This window comes from Felis catus, chromosome B2 (assembly GCF_018350175.1).
Source record: "Felis catus isolate Fca126 chromosome B2, F.catus_Fca126_mat1.0, whole genome shotgun sequence".
NCBI classification, from domain to species: Eukaryota; Metazoa; Chordata; class Mammalia; order Carnivora; family Felidae; genus Felis; species Felis catus.
Genome location: NC_058372.1, coordinates 15164705 through 15185788, shown reverse-complemented (window position 1 = coordinate 15185788; position 21084 = coordinate 15164705). Strand labels below are relative to the sequence as shown.

Here is a 21084-nt window from a genome sequence, read left to right as displayed (position 1 = left end):
CTTCCACCTGCAGTGTTGGGTGCACAGCAGGGCGAGAGAAGTGGGCCCTGGGGTGTTTCCAGCTGCAGCTCTCAGCTGCCTTGGTCTCGCAGAGGTTTTGGTGCTTGGAGGGGCATTTGCTTCCCAGGCTATGGGACAGGAAGGAAGTAGCTGAAAGCTCAGTATCTCAGTGCAGCAAGTATTTCTTCTCGAGGAAGATGGAAGCCTCCATGCAGAGTTCATTAGCCAGAGGATTTGGTGATCTTGGTTAAGTGTTACTTTTAACCAGGTTGGGCGGGTGTGCTTTGGTGGCAGGCCACGTGCCATCGTTCCTACTGTAGTTACAGAAACAGGAGATGAATTGCCTGTTTTCTTGCGGCAGCACCCACAGCATCAGGTCTGACCCTACTCTAGGGAGGCCAGTAAGCTGAAGGCAGTCTTGCGTTGCAGAACTCAGATTTAGAGAATTGCTCTAATTCTGTATTAGAAGTGTGCAGGCACCTAATATATAAATTCAATTGACACTCTAGTATCTGTAATAGTAAATTTTTAATGGCTGGTTAATTATATCACTACATTTTTATTGCAATATAGTACTCATTTAAGCACTTAAAAATGGAAGGTGTACAAAGATTAAATTAAGACACGGTAAATTGACTAAATATTTGGTTTTTATATAAATAAAGGTCATAACCACACTGTTGACATGTAATACTGTTATAATACAACAGTTAAACTTGTGAGTCTACAACAGAAGTCGTCTGTAGTTAAACAGGAAACAAAGTTGAAAAAGACCATGTTAAAACAAAACTACTGGGACTAACAGGTCGGGATTGTAAGTAGCAACAAACATATTCACTCAGCTCCTGAGTATTTCAAGTTTTACAGTACACATTAAAAATGATTTCTTCCATCAACACTATAAATTCAAACTGTCGGATGTTTATGCGTTTTGCAAGTTACACTGATTGAATGCTTATATGGGAGCGGGGGTCGGAGCATCTCCCAAATTGAAGTTTACATCACCCACATGCTAACACAAACACAACTGGTTCCGTTTCCTTCCCCCCTCTCCCCCAAACAAAGGCGGCAGGATTTTTTGGTTTCTTTTAGGTAATTGTTTTAAAGGATTTGTGATGATCAATTTGAACGTCTGAAATTCAGTAATATTGAACTCTTAGACAACTAAGAGGTTAAAGATGGAAAATAATTTCTCCTAACACCAAGTTAGAAAATCATTTGCATCATGCTGTAAACTAGGAAGCAATGTAAAGCGACAAAAACCTGTCCCCAGTACATAATTAAAAAATCTAAATTTCAAATCAGCAGAGCTGGTCTACTTCCAGGTTGACTATATGCCACAATGTACACGTGAGCTCCTTAAATGCATAGCTAGTGTAGGTAGTCTTCCACTGTGGCAAATGCACACGATCCGATTCCTGACCGAGCCATCAGTCCTAGACATTGTGTGGCCTGGCCCATTGCTAGGGCGAGTGGAGGTTGCTTTGGCAGATTGTGGGTTTCTGAGGAAAAATGGTTAAAAATGGAAACAGCAATTAGCAAGACATTTCCCAAAAACTTCTCAACGGGGAAAATACTGCATTACTTGAAAACGTACCCCTGCCTGTACTGTTCTTAATTACCTCACTAGCAATGGTCATTTCTAAGCCAGTCATTAACGTCTTGGCCCTGCTACTCGGACTAGGTGCTATGGGTACTGAGTATTCGACTCTGAAGGAAAATTCTTGCAGAATTCAACACTTAAAAACTTCCACATTAACTATGATGGGAAAAGAGGTCCGGTCTTACCTGATACTTACAGTGGGGAGTAAGGACTATTTAGTATTTCTCTTTGACTTAAGTCACTTGACCTAACAGGAAAAGGCCTCAGGCTTAAAGTAAAAGTTTCACCGATAAACTCCTCCCCTTCTGGGGATAGAACCCACCAGAGGCTAATTGTCTCCAAGGCATATTGGTGAATGTTGCTTGGGCTTCTAGGGAGCAAATGGTGACGGTGGCCGTGAGGCAAGACAAAAGCAAAACCACCCTACAACGTTGGAGGGAGTTGACTTACAGTTGGTAGATAAAATATTTTTTAAATTGCCGATAAATTTGTTCTCCGTGTCCTACGTACCAGAAGTCTGCAAGACTTCAAGTTCTGTGCCAGAAATGAAAAAATGAACTACTGGTGAAACTGGCCAAGTTCCTAGTGATCTCTCCCTGGGTGGAGATGTCCAAGTTTTAAGTTGATTAGATTCCCAATTAATAAAATCACTCCTCAGTCCTTTGTAGGCATAGCGGACAACAAAGGGCAAAGACCATGATACTGGCAGGTAAGGCCACACTCCATACTATACTATTTTTATTATTTTAGAGGGAGAGCGCATGCACGTGAGTGGGGGAGGGGGCAGAGACAGAGAGAGAGGATCTGAAGCAGGCGCCACGCTCAGCCCAGAGCCCGACACAGGGCACGACCCCACGACCCTGGGATCATGACCTGAGCTGAAATCAAGGAGTTGGACGCTCAAACGACTGAGCCACCAGGTGCCCCAATTGAATTCTACTTTTGATTCCAAGGTTGCAATGGGGTGGGAGAAAGTTCCGTAAAGAATGGCACCAAAAGATAAAGGAAGCAAATTCAGGATTTAAAGGTACAGAAGAACATAAAATAGGGTCAAGAATTTAAGAATGGAAATCTGTAAGAAAAGGTACACAGATCAGTGAGAAAGTATGGTTTGAAAAGTGGTCTGTGGGTTAGGATTAATAAAGTCCTGGCTATTCTTTGGCGAGACACCGTTTAGCTAAACTTTGATGGTGCTACAGTTTTTGCCAGCTCTAAGCAGGACGGACTTTATAGTTCTGTCTTGAGTCCAGAACAATTTCAGTTTTACGCAAAATCAACATGAAAAGGAATAAAAAATGGAAAAGGAAGCTTTTTTTCCCAAATGTCTGATGGTTCACAGGGAAGTAACCTTGCTGGAAGATAAGCATCAGGAGGCACGTGGTTATAAGCATCTTTAAATTCTTTTTGGATCTGGAACTGACAAGAACTAACATACAATTAATATGTAACAACTTTAAGCACTAATTACAGATGGTACTACATAAAATAGCATGGTATGTATAAATATTCACATTCATCTACAGCAATTTATATTAATAAGCCTGTCATTAATTTTGCAGGAATCCTATGAATATAAATTTAAGCACTAGGTACAGCTGAACCTATCTACCAGGTAGCACAGTGAGAGTACACAGATCTTTAATGGCCCTACAAAATTTCATATTTAATCACTGAATTGCCTTAAAGAACTCGACATAAAAAACTATTCTAAGAAAACTGGTTACTTCAAAAATTCTTCACGAATCTGATCCTTAAATATGAAGGCTGTAATTTCAAAAAGACCATTCCAGTAAACCATAATTTGCCCTACAATCTCAGCATTACTACTGAGTTCCGTTTTTACCAATAGAGCTAAGTGGATTTCATATAACCAAAGAGAATACAACACGTTAACCAGAGAAAATTCACGTGATTTATTATATACAGATTCTAAATTTATAGAAACCCCACCAAAGACGCTTTTTTTTTCTTACCGTTATTGCAACCCCCCCCCCCCACTGTTCTATTTTAACACAAAGAATTCACAGTTCACCCCTGAGAAACACCAGTTTGAACTACACAGACCCGCTTCCAGCTGCGGTTTTTGATACGGTACAGGGATGTAGACGGCTCTTCCCTTCCGGTTTTCTTCACCTCCAGCTTTATTGTAAGAATCCAGAACACAACACGCGTCACATACCAGATCTGTGTCTATCAAGGGCTCCTGTTCTTGGCAGGGCTTCCCGCCAGCAGCGGTTAAGTTTTAGGGGAGTCAAAAGTTACACGCAGATTTTTGTGCTGGGGGGTTGGTGTCCCAACCCCCACTCGGTTCGAGCGTCAACTGTAATGAACTTTGTAAGAGCAGATAAGGCTCATGTAGGAACACTTGCTCCCTTCACATTCTAGCCGTACGGTCCCTGGCCCGCTGCAGGTCTCCCTGCTCTTCGTGGCAATGCTCTCACGCACCTGAAATGGTCTGAAACGTGTTGCTAAAAGCTCCCAAACCTAACAGGGCCGAGCAGGAGTGGGAGCCTCATTTTACCTGGGGATTTAGCCTGTAAAGTCAGGTCAAAAGCCACTCTTCTTTAAGTTACCTTTGAAAAGAATCTCCGAGAGAAGATCATAGTTTGATGTAAACCGCCCTGTACGGTTTATATATAAATGCACGGAATGTTATAGCATTCACAGAAAAAGTATTTGTTCGGGACATGAGTCCTGTAAGCATACTCTGTAGTGAGTTGCTTACGGAGACAGCAACCGACCAGGGGAACGGAAAACTGGTCTCCCTCCGTGTTCCCCTCTAGCGACGTCTCACTACCGAAACTGCTGCTCCCCCCCCCCCCTTGCTTTTTACCTGGTAAGGGCATAATACGGCTGAATATGCTGAACTTTCCTGCAAATACAGTGCTACTCCAAGGGCTGGTGCTGGCAGGGCAGTCACACATCACCCGGAAGTCCCTCGTGTCCATATCTTAAGCACAGCGGAAGCTGCGGTATGTGTGGCTCAGCCCAAAAACGCTTACACAACATGCACACAAAGACTTCCATTTTCCAGACTTCCCGGGGTATGATCCCAATATGCCATTGTGGGTTTTTTTTATTATTCTATTTGAATCCATTTAACTTTGGAATTCAGATGGTGGAGGGGAAGGTTTCTATATTTTGAAATAAGTTTACCTTTTTTAAAATGTAGAAATGGTTTCTACATGAAGATATTACCAAAATACGAATCCCGTCTCAAATATGCAGACACTCTGGCCACAGTGACGCTTCACTCACCTAGTATTGCACTGTTAAGGGCTGAGCACACAGGTTCTCTCTGAATTGGGTCAAGCTGATTTCCAACCGGGCTGTTCCAAGGATCCGAGTAAGCGAGTAAACTGAATGCATCCTGTTGAAAACACAGCAGTTTCGTTTTTAATTCAAACGCTTCAGCTACCGTCCTCCCCACGGCTACAAAGTTGAGAGATGAGTAAAATACACAGCTTTCCGGCACAAGACTACGGTAACACTCAAACCCATTTACCCCAATGATGATGAGGCTATATATATATTTTTAACAAGATTATACAACAAAGCCTAATGGGTCTTCCTTCTTTACTGTAAACAGCCAATCTGAATCTTCCCCCATCCCTACAACACATACACAATGGCAAAATTAAATTCTGGTGGAACGGGCTAATTAAAGAGGAAGACAAAAACATTCAGATGCTCTATAATTTATCGCCACTGGTATGAATCTGACATTAAAAGGACAGAGCCTATTTATTTTCTTAAACAGATGTGGGGCCGAGATCCATCTCCCTGGATGTCATTTTCTCAAACTCAGGACCAACAAGGTAAACTGGCTGCCCTTCAGGAACATTCAGTGGTTCCAACCATCCTCGAGCCACCCTTCCTAAAGGGACGGACACGCGGTCTTCTCAGTGACTCCCAGTCAGTAAGCACTAACCTCTCCGGGACACTGGCGGCGTCCGTTCGTTCTAACCTCTCGGTACAGGAGGTCGACCTCTTTGGCCCAAAATCCATGCCCTAATCCGGGGCGGTGTTCCCGAGAGAGGCGAACGACAGGACGCCTTCCCGATTCAGAAGGCCTACGCAGGACAGTGCTTAGGAAGCGTCAACGAATTCGGTCAGTGCCACTTTCAAAATGCGGATTACGGACACGTGGGAGACCGGACTTTCTGAAGGAAAGGATCCCAGGTCCAGCTGCCCGGACGTCCCTCCGCTCAACTCACCGCTGCTCAGAGCGGCCGCGGAGGCCGGGCTTGCCGGTCAGCTGTGCTCTGGCCCTTTCTCACCCCACGCGGCCTGCACACCGGGGAGCCCGGAGGAGGGCTGTCCACACAGCCGGAGCCGCGCGGCCTGAGGCCACCGGGCGGGGAATACACGCGCCTCTCAAAGAAAACGCGTGCGGCTGGTCCACGGTCTTCCTTCCGCTGCTGAATATTTCATGGGTGGCAGACGGCTCGCCCCAGTTTTTATAATGAAAGGTCTCTGAAAGGAAAATTTCTTTCTTACACTATTTGGAGCCCCCTGCAGCTACTCACAGACGCTGGGAACAGGGAAGCAGCTTCACACACCCGCCCGTCACAGGACCTGCTTCTTCCAGTGCGTCGCACAGAGCCACCCCGTTCTATTTCCTGGCTCCCCCACGCCCGCCATCCGAATTTACTGATGGAAAGAGTATTAACGTCCTGTATCCTGGGAAGCTAACTCTAGTCACTGATCTTCGCTCAAGACTTAATTGACCCCACAGCCACCTAGTGAGGTACCATCCCCGTGCTACAGAAAGCTACCTGAAGTATACCGAAGAAGTGTTCAAGGAACAACTGGTACCTAAAAACCTCTAAGCACAAAACCGTCCTCTTGGGTCTATACATCCGGACACGCAACCAAAAACGAGAAAGGTTGCGGTCCCAGATCTCAAGGCAGACCGTTCTTCTGTTAACACCTTCTTCTAGTATTTCACCAAAACCTCATGGAAAAAAAGATAATGATGGTAATAATTTATCGTGCACTAATACCGGGTGAAGCAATGTTTCGAGCCCTAACGTGGAGAATCTCATTTTATCCTCACAATAACCTTAGGAGACGGATACTGTTATGCCCATCTTACAGAGAAGCAAACTGAGGCAGTGAGAGCTTAAGGGCACAGTTAGTACAGAACCTCTTTTAGTAAGATGCAGCTTCTTTTAACTGCAAATCTAAATATCAAGATGAAGAAAGGCTAAAATTTAGCTCTAATATTTTCAAAACAATGGAGTATTATTGCACACAGCTGCCAGACCCTGAGGACACAGAGAGCAATCACCAGGACCTAGTCATCGTGCCAAGAACCCACGCGGTCTTACGGCGAAGTCAGACATGTAAATAAACAATGGACGGGGTACTGCTTATGAACATGCAGTATTTTGTGTCACGTGTCACAGTCCCAGAGAGACCCAAAGTACGTGGAAACAGACTGAGAGAAAGAAAGGCACGGACGGAGCCAGAGGTAAGGGGGGTTAGATCCTCAAATGTCCCCAAAGGCTTAAATGTTTTCTTTTCCAATACGACAACGGCCTTTTAAATGGAGGACTGATGTGGGGAAGACTTGACTTCAGCAGGATCCCATCGCAGCACAATGGAACAGGCTTTGAAGTCAGGTGAAGCTATAGCAAGAAAACTAATAAAACCTTAAAAGAAGAAGAAGAAGAAGAAAAAAAAAGGCTTATGCCACCAGGTTCCCTGAATATCTACAATTTTCCTTTCCAAAGGGAGTGAAATCAGGGCAGCAACATTAATGTTTTAAATCCTGCAGTAAAACCTAACTGATGGTGGTGACCAAAGAAATGCAAACAAGCGATTTTAAGGTCTGAGCTTGAAGTCACTCAAGCAGACTAACACAGGAGTACTTCCGGCACTTTCCTTTACTACTGCTGTAAGCTGGGGGAAGGTTTCTGGAAACCAGGATAGCAATATACAGGAAAAGCCACAATAATCCCAAGCTTTGACTCAATCATTCTCTTTCCAGGACTCTATCCCGTGTTGTAATTTTAAGGAACAAAGACGCATGTATAAAGGCATTCACTAAAGCATCTGAATAAAAGCAAAAAATTGAATAAAGCAACGCTTAAATGAACTGACACAGCAACTCAAGAGAGTAGCATGTAGCCATTTAAAAAGAACTAATGCACAGAAACTGGGAGTACATTTTTAGGACAATGACACCACCACAAAATGGTATACTTACTATGTAAAATATACATACAGGGGATTTAAGGCACAAAACTGAAACTCTGAGGCGTGGGATCGTGGGTTACTTGTCACCTAAAAACAGATCTCAGTGGGAATAACTTCTGAGGCAAACGTGACACCATTTAGGTAGGATTCTCAAACTGTACTTGGAGTTGGCTTAAAGTCTGCAGCAGTTTCTAAACAGGGCTGGTCTTAAGTGGTTCTGTTTTGGCTTCAATCGCCAGCCGGGGCTGCTCCTTCGTGTGCGACCCCACGGTCCCTCCGGCCAGAGCCTCAGGACGCAGCTCCTGAACAAACTCAGGTAGCTGTCTGACAAGCCACTGGCAGGCGTAGGGAGGTGAGGAACAGAGAACAGGAGAAGAGGAAAGGAAGACAGAGAACTGGGAAAGGTCAAGGGAAACGGGCGCTGCAGGACGCCCTGCCCCTCCCACCCATTTTTACCGCACACGGGCCCCCCCAGGCTCTGCACGAGGCCTGCTCCCCAGGACCCTGGGACGCAGAATACAGTAAAGCATTTAGGGAACTCTTAGCTTCACATTTAAAGGAATCTTTCTCTCTACAGATGCCTGTGTGATTCAGATGCTTACGCGGATCCACACAAAATTAAAGATAAAAATTACCCACTACAATCACACGTGCCCTGAAATGAAAAATGAAAGGGGATGATTTCTAAACCTTCTCAACGATGACAAAAAAAACCACCTCTTCATGTTGTCCTCAAATCCTCCAGCTGTTCTTCGGGGACTTGTAACTTGGATCAGTCAGTCACTTTGTCCCCACGTGGATCAAGATAAGTTTGGGGAATGGGAAGGAAGGAGTTCAGAATATTAAGAAAGTCTCTTAAAGTAGTAGTTGGCATGTGCTTAGAAGTCAGAAGTGCAAAATCAAAGCCATCCACACTCTTTAGATGAGGAAGATGAATTACCTCTTCACATAATTCAATATATAATCAAGGACTATCTTTGAGAAGAGGCCACATCAATGCCATTTTCTCAGCTTATGCACATCAGCATCAAAGACAGTAAGCTGATTAAGTGAAATCTTACATTCTGAAAGGCACTACATAAATCACATTCCTTCATCATGCACAATTAGCATAAAGTTTTAACAAGAAAACAGTCAAGATGACCTAGCGTAAAAAAGCACGTGAATTCTTAGAAACATTCCGTATCCCCAAATATCCCCTAAAACAGCAGTTCTCAAAGTACAGTCCAGAAACACGGGGTTCAATCTAAGATCCTTGCAGGAGGTCCCGGAACGTCAACACTGTTTTCGTAATAAAACTGAGAAAACCCTCTCTCGCCTCACCCTCACCCTCATTCTGTCCCGGCCACACAGCGGGGTTTCCAGGGGCCACGGGGCCGGTGACAGTGACAGCACAGCACATCGAGTGCACAGGTAGGGACGAGAATCCAACTTCCCCTCCATTAAGCCTGGCAAATGTAAAGCGATGCCATTCTTCCAAAGTTTCTGGAAGTTATTTTTCGTAAAAATATTCAACGGATCCAGGATTATTGGTCAGGAGATTAATCATTTGTTTTAATTTCTAGTATGGTAAATATCAATAAACAGAACCCATATAAACAAAACTCTAATGAAATTCATGAATAGTGAGGTGCCATGCGCACTGGATATATTTAAAGGAGGCGGAGTTAAGTAAAGACCTAGTCTGACCTCAAGGAATTCTTCACCTTATAGGGCAAACGTGGGCAGCCATATTTCTAATATGTCAGTGTCTGGCTTTAATTTATTGTTTTTTTTTAAACTTCAGTATAATTAACACACGGCATTAGAATAGTTTCAGGTGCACAAAATGGTGATTCAACAATTCTACACATTACCCAGTGCTCCTCACAAGTGCGCTCCTTGATCCCCATCACCTGTTTCACCCATTCCCCAGCCACCTCCCCTCTGGCAACCAGCAGGGTGTTCTCTAGAGTTAAGAGTCTTTTTCTGGTCAGTTTTCTTTATTTCTTAAATTCCACATATGTGTGAAATCGTGTGGTATTTGTCTTTCTCCAACTTACTTCACTTAGCAGAATACGAAGTCCATCCATGTTGTCACAAATGGCAAGATTTCGTTCTTTTTTATGGCTGAGTAACGTGTGTGTGTGTGTGTGTGTGTGTGTGTGTGTGTGTGTGTGTGTGTCTCTCCCACTTCTTTATCCATTCACCGGTCGGTGGACACGGGCTGCTTCCCTAATTTGGCTGTTGTAGACAATGCTGCTGCTATAAACACAGGGGTGCATGGATCTTTTAGAATTACTGTTTTCATATTCTTTGGGTAAATACCCAGGAGTGGAATTACTGAATCATATGGTAATTCTATTTTTAATTTTTTGGGAGATCTCCAAACCGTTTTCACAGTGGCTGCACCAGTTTGCGGTCCCACCAAGCGATTTGACATTTTAAATGAAAAACTGTTTAAATTACATATTCCACCAATTTTATTTAGCATAAAAATCATAATTAACTTCCTTTTTTTTTTTTTTTTGGATAGCTCAGGGTCGCCACCAGAAACCGCAGTTGTGCGATCCAGCGGGTGAAGTACCGCGTAGAGCAAATACACCGCTGCTCCCGTCGCAGCCCCCGACGCTACAAGACCGCACAGCGTAACTGGCGATGTACGTGGGTGGCTCCTTCACCCACCATCCTAGGCTGAGCAGGTGGTGTTCCGTCTACACAGGCACCGTAGTACGGAGGCTCCGGTGCAGGTAGCTGTTTGAGTTTTGGCCGCTTTTAGGCCGCGTTTGGTGCTGCTAGGTGGTGCTGACTGTGGCGCTGAGGCTCAGTTTGGGTCAGGAAGGGCTGGCAGAAGCTTTGCTCCTGCCACTGCACCCCAGCATCGGTCTCAGGGCCACAGCACACGCGTCTCTCCTTTTAAACACGCAGGAGAAAATGTTGCTAATGAATCACCTTTGAGCCCAAGCTGATGCAGGATTACAAAAAAAATGCAACAGCTAGGTTAACGTGTCATAGACTCACAGGGCTGTTGGGACTTACGCGAGTACGAAAAAAAAACCCTCTTGGAGTCTTAACATCTCTACAACTAACAGCAACGGCGACTTAAGGGAGGGAAGAACTCCATCCGCAACTGACACGCAAACTTGTGACCACCGTACTAAACCGCTGAAGTCCTAGCCATCTTGCCATCTGTCATGCGCATCAATCCAGAAGAGATCTGAAAATGTATTTTATCTATCTGGGGTTGTGAAAGTGCCTCAGCAATCACTGTCAAAATAAAAGCCACGTAGTACACGTTCAATCTGCTGCAGCCCTGAGCAATGTTTATGGAAATAAAAATATTGCAAACTTACAGTTTTATCAGCAAACTCGCATGTCTCCTAATAAGTCTGCCAATTTTACAGCTAAGAAAATTACAGTAAGTCGACAAAGGGCATAAAACGCTGACAGGCGGCAGAACCGGGATTGAATCCCTACCTTTACTGATTCATTTTTTTAACTAGCCTTCATGCCCAGCACAGAGTCCAACGCGGGGCTTGAACTCACGACCCTGAGATCAAGAGCTGAGCTGAGATAAAGAGTCGGATGCTTAGCTGAGCCACCCAGGTGCCCGGAATCCATTCTTTTTACCTGAAGCCCAACAAGAATTCCTAGCGCTCAGTGCTTTACAAAATTAAATTTTAGTTCCTCTGACACATCGATAATTTTTCAAGGACAAACAAATCTACCTTCAACATTTTTTTATTTGCTGTGTTCTTGCCACATTCTCTCCTCAGCTGTTCACTCATGGCTTGTAGCTCTCTTCCAAAGTGAATCATTCTTTCTATGGCGGCTTGACTTCCTCCACACAACTGGCGTCTTAACTGACTCGAATCAACTTCTGTAAGCAAAACAAACGAGTATTTTACTTTCTTATTACATGGAGTGCCAGGGAGAAATGAACATCAGTTGCTTACAACATTTTGTACGTTTCATTTAGTAATTACTACCTAATAGTTTATTTAAATATGCGGTTTTCTTTTTCACTTAATAGGAAACATCGCAGCTAACAGGTATACTTTATCTAGGTCTCAAGAATCTAGGCTCTACTCTCCAGCACGCAGGTCAAAGTCCGTCGAAATCGTCTCCATTTAGGATGCCCCTGGTATCTCAGGGAAAAGCGTAGAAGAAGTTAAGCACAGTTCTCTAAAACTACCTTAAGCAGCATTAAGGAGAAAACAGCACTGCCACTCCAGCTACTCTGACTGACACAGAGCAGAGATGGAAAAAAAGGACTCCTCCAGGTGAAAAGCTAAATGACTCCAATAAAAACACAGAAGACACCAGGGAATCGCAGGATTAATTACACACTTTGAGAAAATAATTGTTTAGTATATATCTTGGCTGACAATAACCGCTGATCAATAATGTAACTGTATGAATCCCTAATAACATATAAATTCCTAACGATGACGATCCTTAACATTTACTAAGCACTTCCTTTATGCCTACTAGCTTTTCACAAATTAGCCCTTTTAAGCTTCACAGTGGCCTATGAGGCGGTCGCTATTATTACCACACCCATTTTACAGATGAAGAAACTGAGGCACTGTGCTCTTAAGTAACTTGAGCAAGGTCACACAGCTTGTAAATGGCAGTTGCAGAATTCAAATCCAGGTCATCTGGCTCCAGAACTCTCAATCACCATGCTCTGATTATACTCTGAATGTTGAGGGTGCTGGTATCTGATAGAAGAAAACTAGGCTGCCTTCTCAACTATACCCCTTGCTGGAAAAATGGATTTTACACTGAACACATAATCCTCAACAACAGTCTTCAATAAGGACCCTTTAACTCCCAAATACTCAGAAATCTAATGTTGCCATCGAATTCAGGCAAAAAAGAATTTTTAAGCTCCAATCATTTTCATTCTCCAATCGATGGGAAAGTTTGCTGATGGTTTAACATTATGGTACAATTTACTATGCAAGTTACCAACAAAACAAAACTATGCGTGCTAATGTACCTTTCAGCCACATAATTTTGGGGGGGCCTGGGGGAGGGAGAGGGAAGGGGGGGTCATACTGAAGCACCTACTATGTGCCAGGCACTGAACTATGCGTAGTCACAGATATTCATATTAAATGAACTTAAGAAATTGATTTGAATTTATAAAATCAGCTGTACCCATTTGGCCTTCACTGGCTATACTGAAGCCAGTGTAAAAACGTTCATTTCCCCAACCCCAAGTGTCCTAAAAGACAGTTAACGCTAGGAAGAGTACGGCTGCATCAACGCCAGCACCAAGTTGAGCCGAAGACAGTCCGGCACAGAAAACTGGCTGGAACTTAACTTCAGAAGGCACTGGAAAGCACGGCGCCCTGCAGCAGCCCGCGCTCACGAGGCAGTTTACGGGATATGTGCTCTGGTCAAATCCCATGGCACATACATCGCTAAACGTGATTTATGCTCATCAGCTGTGAATCAATACAAGTAAAAGCATAACCTTGTAGTCACCATTTTTTATTAAAAACGTAAGAAATATCACTGCAGACCCATTTCGGTGTCACAGTCTTCCATTTCGTGGTCATGTTTAGAGCTACCATTTAGGAAGCCGTTGGATGAAGTCTCTCCAACCCCATTGGAGTAGTGCTCTGTCTCCATATCCACATCATTACTGGAAATAAAGAAGAAACACCTAACTTTAGAAATCACATCCTCGCAGCGTAGTTTAAAATAAATTCCTACTCCTAGCCTCCTCATAGACTGACTTCATAGGGCAACAGCAGCCTGCAAAAACAAGGTATTTGGTTCTATCCTGAATGTCTTCAAAGCCAGTAGGTAGCCGACTCGCAACAAAGTCGTACTCCTGGAAGGAGGAAAGCAGCGTACGGCCTAAAATGCAGCGGTTTCCTGACTCTATATCCGTATGGACAAACTCCTTTTCACATACGTCTCACCGTGTTTCCAGGTCAGATCTGCACTTGGTTCTGTGTTCATCAGCTCTTGCCCCCGGGTGCCCCAGCCTCACACCGCACGCATTTCGAGCAGTCAGGGCAAAAAAGGGGAAAACTACCCCATCGAAACAAACCATTCCCCGATCCCACTTCACCTTTCTCGTGCCCTCATCTTCATCCCTTCTAGAATGAGGTTTTCTTTAAATGGCCTGGACGGGGTGGCATCTGTCCTCACCACTCAGAAACACAGCCTCCCACCAAGGTGAACGGTGATCTGGAAGACCACTCTGGCTCGCCCTCTCACACCCCGGCCAGCCCCCACCGCGATTTTTCTCTCGCAGGCTTTCTCGCTGGCTACAGAATCTAAAAAGCACTGCTAAATCCTCATTTTAAAAATGTGATTTTGGGTATTTGGGTTGCTCCTCATTTTCCCTCAGGTCACATTTACTGAAGAACAGCCCCGTGCCAGTAACTGTGTCTGGACACACACTGAACTTGTGGGCGCGCGCACTCGCTCTACAAATGACAAACGCCTCCTCTTGAAGACTTCTCCAGTGAAGATCCAGGCAGGGATTATATGGCCCAGAAGGAACGCGTGACGACAGTGTAGGAAATATTTAAATGAAAATGCACTTTTCTCATTAAAAAAGCAACCTATATTCATTCGTAGGAAAAAACCAACACCGAACGCAGACAAGCAAAACGCGCTCTGCACACACACCACCAGAGGTAACCGCTGGTAGCACCTCGGGGTGAGTGCGTGAGTTTAAGTGTGTGCGTGTGAGAGCACTGCTTCCATCGGTGAGACGTGTAAGGCAAAAAGACACAGATCTAGGAAGGAGGGGGCAAGGGCCCCAGGATGACTCCATCAGGCAGAAAAGCTCGCTGACTGCATCTTGATGAGCTTTGACAATGAGAAGAAAAATCAAACTTTAAAAAATAATGTTTAATGTAATGGAAATTGTTGAGATCATAGCTCTTAGTGATCTTAATATACTAACACTTGTTTCTTTCTTTCTTTTTTTTTTTTTTTTTTTTTGACAATTCAATTCGGTATTTGGGAGGGATTCTTTCATTCAACACACACTTAAGAGCCTCTGAGCCCACATTGTGTGTTGTGGGCTAAGGTTACAATGAGATGGCCTCCGCCCTCCAGGGGCCAACAGAGGACCCACTGGGAGGGAGCCACCACCTTTGGTGGGGATGTAACAAGGAAATCATCCTGTAAAGTGACAAGTGAACTCAGTTTTACAGCCGGCTGAGAGGAGGGGAGGAGGGAGGGCGGAGGGAGCAGTGTTGCAGATGGGGCAGCAGGGGAGGGGGGCGCTGTATAATAGAAAAAGCACACGACTGGAAGTCAGGAATCCTGGGACGCAGTCACTGTTCTGCAACTTACTAGCCACAAATTATTGACGTGTACTGTTGACAACAAAATATCATTTACTTTTCTAGTTTTGGTACAATGTTTTAATAGTTAGTACCACCCTCGCTACTTCGCAATAGGGCTGTAAGGAAAGCCTTCAGCAACTACAAAGTAACTGCTACCGTGTAACGGTTCCGGGCACTTCACAAGCTCACTTTCTTCGTCCGGGCGGCACACAGAAGATGCTGTCGCCAAACCCTTCTGGTGAGCTTACTTCCCTGAACGCAGGTAACAACAGGTCTCTTTAGCAACTTCTTTGCCATGAGGAGGTAATTCAGACAAAAACCCACAAACTGCCCGAATTGCCCCCAGTCCTGCCACAAACAATGGCAGAAGCCTCTACCAAGAACAAAGTGCTAACGTGCTATATATAAAGCACATACGCACGCACACACCCATATTCCATATAGAATTTTCAGCACGACACAGTCCTCTAACCTACTTTCCACTATGTCACTTCTACCGTGAAAGACAACCCGAATCTCCTCCGTACAAGACGGCGTTTTTTCCTACTCTTCTCCCACCACTTTTGTGGACCGCCATTATGACCTGTATACATCACAAGCCATTACTTCGGCAGGCTGGTGCTTGGGACAGATCATCTTGATACTCTCATTACTCTCCTGATTTGCAATACTCATTCTCACACATACGCCTTTCTCCAGAATCCTATTTCCCATGTCAAAAGTCAGATCCCATCCTTTCTCCTTCAGTGAGAAAGTTTTGCACTGATGAACATTATTCCCCCCCAGATGGGATGTGACCAAACAATTCATGTTGTAAGACCAAACCAACCTCAAGTTGATAAAATCTACACATCATTTTTCATGTGTATTATTTTTTTATCATGCCACTAGTCCTGAACCAAAGTGAATTCAGATGCTGGATGATCTGGGCAGGCTGATTTCGTAAGAACTCGTATTCAAACGATTACATTTCGTGAACCTCGAGGTTCGTGAATATTCAACCCGAATATATGTGACAGGACGGTGACACACACATCTCTTCTCTCCCAGCTCTCTGAAGCCGGAGACCAGGCCCGGCAGAATGTCTGACATCCGACGGGTCCTCGCATTGGGCTCATGGTACGCTTACTAAATGGCCGAAGGCCCCTCTGCTGCAACGAGCAAGCCCCGCCCCCTAAAGTCAGGCTTTCAAAAAAGATTCTTGGTCGAGTTAGTTACCTGGAATTCAGAAAACCTGATGCACATCTACACCAAAAAACCCACACAGAGAGAAAAAGACGGTTGTAAACGTACCCCACGTTACTTCTAGAGAGTAAATGAACGACTGGGACTTAACCTGGAAATACAGGCACAGCATTACGTGACCACGTGTACAGGCCGCTGCCCACAGGAAGCCCAGAGGCAAGGAGTCTGGTGTGTATGCTTACAGCCCGGCAGAGGGAAAAGGCGATGTGGAGCACGACGAAGGAGCAGAGGATCAAAGAGGCTGCCGGCCCCCGGGAGCCCGGAGAGTTTGGGACTCACTCCTCACCCTTTTGTTCTCTGAGGACCTGGGAGCGCCCAGACCCCCTATGGACGATCTAATTCAAGTTCTCCAAATGATTAAAAATGACGCTAATAATTAGGCTGTTTATAGTAATGTAAAAGCTAGGGAGACCACACACCTGGTGAAGTTATTAACTTGCTGTGATCGTGACATGTTTATACTGTTCAGTTCTGGTACATTCAAGTTGGATGACTGGTGTTTACTATGGCAATAGGATTGATGTGCTTTATTTGAGATCACACCATTACTACAACTTTCAAAACCTGGGGAAAAACAAGAAAAAGAGGCATGAAAACAGAAACAAACACCAACTTACTGGTCAGTTGTAACGACTATATGCCCATATTCTGATCTTGCATTTAAAACTTTTATAACGTGGCAGAGTCCATGCATTGCTTAAACAGGAAACATAACTTCTTTGAAAGGACAGACGGATATTAATTGTGGGCTGTAATTATCATCTCCTCTAACATTTACTGAAGGCTTAATTATGGATCTTATTTAATCCCCCAAGCTCCCCCATGAGGCCTGTGTTCTCATCGCTCCCATTTAACGCACGAATACACTGAGGCCAAGAAGTCGTCTGGGCCCGAGTGAATGTATGAAATTCAAGAGGGGAGGTGGCGAAGGGTACAAACATGAGAATCACATGCAGCGCACAGGATGGCAATGTAAATAAACCGAGAGGTGGTAATGTAGAAAGGTGCATGCCGACTGAGGAAGAGCAAAGGTGTTACTCTATGAAAGGAAAGAGGATGTGACTTTTGCTTTAGAAGGTTAAATGTACAGAGGAAAGAGAACACGTTGGGAAGAACAGAATGAGAGAGACCAGCAGAGGAAGACTTAAGGAAGGCTGGAAATAAACCTGTAGAAGTGATGTCCTCAAAGGCAGGAAAGGAGAGAATTTTAGTTCCTAGAACTCCAAAAGCCTGAGAGACTATGACCGGTGAGCCCAGAGAGGGACATGAGAAAATGAAGCGGGCAGAGCAGAGGCCGGTGGGGAAAGAAAGAGAAAGCAGCCGGCCCAGCTAGCGTGGGGGTCGGTGGCCGAAGCCGCCACGGCCACGGCACCGCCTTCACATTTGCATGGGATTAGAACACACGGGTTACCTTTTACCTTTACCAAATATCTACTGATGTACTTTCTAGAGACAGCTCGAATGTCGACTTTTGCTTATGAAGATCTGCTAATAATCCATTCTCAGAAACAGCTCTGCTTCAAGTTACCTTCTGGTACTAAAAACACACGAGTCCGATCCACTTACAATTTTCCTTCCAGAGCAGCGCTGAGGTCAAGTATGTGCGTGTGCAAAACAGCTATGTGGAAACATCCACGTTTCAAAAACTTTTCATTTTGGTTCAAAACTACAAAGAAGGGCGAACACTTCAAAGTAACGTCGTAAGACTGAGTCTCACCAGAAAAATGTGCGCTGCTTCCTTTGCCTGGTGCTAAGCTGTGGATGCTCGATCCGTGACTGGGGCTCATGCTCGGGCTACTGAAAGGTCGAGGGCTGACAGGGTAACTGTCCTGAGATTTTGGACTCCGGCCTCCCAGACATCGTACTTCACTATCTGTACCATTCACCATTTCTATAAACTGACGCACTCTAGAAAGATAAGAGACAAATTTACTTAGGTCATTTTCAAATTTTTTTTTTTTTATGTTTATTCATTTTTGAAAGACAGAGAGAGACAGAGCACAAGCAGGGGAGGGGCAGAGGGAGAGGGAGACACAGAATCTGCAGCAGGCTCCAGGCTCCGAGCTGTCAGCACAGAGCCCGACACAGGGCTTGAACTCACAGACCACGAGATCATGACCTGAGCCGAAGCCGGACGCTCAACTGACTGAGTCACCCAGGCGCCCCTACTTAGGTCATTTTCAAAGAGCAGTTTATTTAGTAGCGACAACAGATCTCTGAAAGGAAATACCTTATGGACTTGTATCTATCAGTAAGTGTGGCCTTTAGATAGTGTGCTAAAAACACTACATGTAGTTTCATACACTGTACTGCTTAGAATAATTTAAAATTTCCGGAAAAACCAGAGTATAAAGCAAAACACACTATCTCTCCTTTAATTAAGATTTACTAAGAGGGATGCCTGGGTGGTTCGGTCGGTTAAGCATCCAACTCCGGCTCAGGTCATGATCTCGCAGTCAGTGAGTTCGAGCCCCGAGTCAGGCTCTGTGCTGACAGCTCGGAGCCTGGAGCCTGCTTCCGATTCTGTGTCTCCCTCTTTGTCTGCCCCTCTCCTGCTTGCACTCTCTCAAAAATAAACAAACATTAAAAAAAAATTTTTTTAAAAAAAAGATTCACTAAGAAAATGAAGGAATCCATAGCTTAAAATCAGAAGACTTCATTTCTGAAGCTACAAATAGTTTAATCAAATAATATTTGCATTTGGCGGCAAGTCCGATGGCGTGCAAGAACACGATACGCTTTCGTGTACAGCTTTCGTGTACACATCACGTAGACGAAGCGCCTTGCTCCACGCTCTTCCTCACTGCAACTCCCATCTGCAACCTCTTAACCAAAATGTGCCACACTTAAAATTTTACTCTTAAGCAAAACCATTCTGACACTGGCTTACAAAGGAAGGGTTTCTGGTGGGGCGCCTGGGTGGCTCAGTCGGTTAAATGTTCGACTCCTGATTTTGGCTCAGGTCATGATCTCAGGGTCATGGGATCGAAGCCTGCAAAGGTCGGGCTCTGTACTGGGCACGGAGCCTGCTTGGAATTCTCTCTCTCCCTCTGCCCCCCGCCCCCGCCCCCGGCTCACTCTCTCTCTCAAAAAAAAGAAAAACAAACACAAAGGGCGTCTGGTACTTAGAGAGTCTAAATTTTAGGCTTCATAACACCTGAATTTTAAAATAACAAAGATTCATAACACCAATAAAAAAGAAACGCCAAATTATGATGGCTATTGAAACAAAAGCTGCAGAAACAAAGTGTCGGCAGGATGTGGGGACACCAGGACTCTTGCATACCACTGGCTGAGGCTGTAAAATGGTGCAGGGCTACAGAGCTCTAAGGATTAACCTCCTCCAAAAGTGAAACAGATTTACCACAGGTTCAACAATCCCACTTCTGGGTATATACCCCAAAGAGCTGGAAGCAGGGACCTCGCACAGATATTCATACACCACCCCTGTTCACAGCGGCGTTATTCACAAGAACCAAAGTGGAAGCGACCCAAATGTCTATCGATTGTTCAGCTTCAAAAGGAGGGAAACTGACACATGCGATATCACATGGATGGGTTTTGAGGACAATACGCTGGGAGAAATGAGCCAGTTACAGGAACAGACACTGTTACGCTTTCTTTTATCTGAGGCGCCCAGAGCAGCCGAATTTAAATTCACAGAAACAGAAAGTAAAATGGTGGTTGCTGGGAGGCAGGGAAGGGAGAAATGGGGACTTCAAGTTTCCAATTGGGAGAATGAAAAAAGTTCTGGAGGTGGATGATGGGTGACGATCAGAACAATGTGACTCCACTTAATACTACGCAAGTGCACGGGGTGCCTGGGTGGCTCCGACGGACGGTTGAGCGTCGGGCTTTCGATTCTGGCTCAGGTCATGATCTCACAGTTCGTGAACACGAGCCCTGCGTCGGGCTCTGCACTGACAGGGCGGAGCCTGCTTGGGATTGATTCTCTCTCCCCCACTCCTTCTGCCCCCCACCCCCACTGGTGCACGTGCGTGCTCTCTCAAACTTAAAACAAAAATACTACAGAATTGCACATGCAAAAATGGCAGACGTTACGTATATTTTACCACAGCTTTCAAAATGACACAGACTTACAATAAGGTACTCTGCAGGAAGAAAAACAGATATCCACCTTCTAACTACAATTTTAACATTTTTAAACATATAGCTAGCACCATAGAAGAGCAGAAACATAGCAAGAGATGCCATCTGCTTATAATCCTACCACAAAAGTGTTTTTTACAAACTGTTATGGAGACGTGCTGTATCACAGAATTATATGTAAATACCTGACACGAGGTGAAACAAAAACTATTAAAACATGAAAACAATTCTGATTATACATAACACACACACACACACACACACACACACACACACACACACACACACAATAACGTTTTGTTAAACAAACTCACTTTAACGTGAAAAGGAGATTAGGATTTCTTTCAAGTAAACTTGGGTATAACTGTTGTGTTGTTTCAATGGCTTCTCCCATTCTTCCTGCTAACACCAATTTCTGAATTCCTATTTAGAAAAAGAAGGCAAAAGATTAATTTTTTAAGAGTAGAAACATAAACTTAGTGGACCGTCAAAAAAAGAGTTAGTCAAAAAAAGTATTTAAATTACGGTGATTAACTTCCATTTCTTTTTTTGTTTTAAATCATAGTTTCTATCAGGCAATCAAGGAACAATTTCAGACACATTAAAAAATTAGAAAAA

General features: G+C 44.4%; 1 protein-coding gene across 1 annotated transcript in view; it reads right to left on the bottom strand.

The window, feature by feature from the left end:
• Positions 1–509: 509 nt before the first annotated feature.
• RANBP9 (RAN binding protein 9) overlaps positions 510–21084 on the bottom strand; it is an 89408-nt gene continuing 68833 nt past the window's right edge. The window contains exons 8-14 of the mRNA XM_023253679.2: positions 20781–20889; positions 18074–18264; positions 16776–16920; positions 13321–13442; positions 11515–11666; positions 4862–4973; positions 510–1502 (exon numbers count right to left, since the gene is read on the bottom strand). Of these exons, the coding sequence (XP_023109447.2) occupies positions 1372–1502; positions 4862–4973; positions 11515–11666; positions 13321–13442; positions 16776–16920; positions 18074–18264; positions 20781–20889 (962 nt within the window). The 3' untranslated portion in view covers positions 510–1371. The remainder of the gene's footprint in view (positions 1503–4861; positions 4974–11514; positions 11667–13320; positions 13443–16775; positions 16921–18073; positions 18265–20780; positions 20890–21084) is intronic.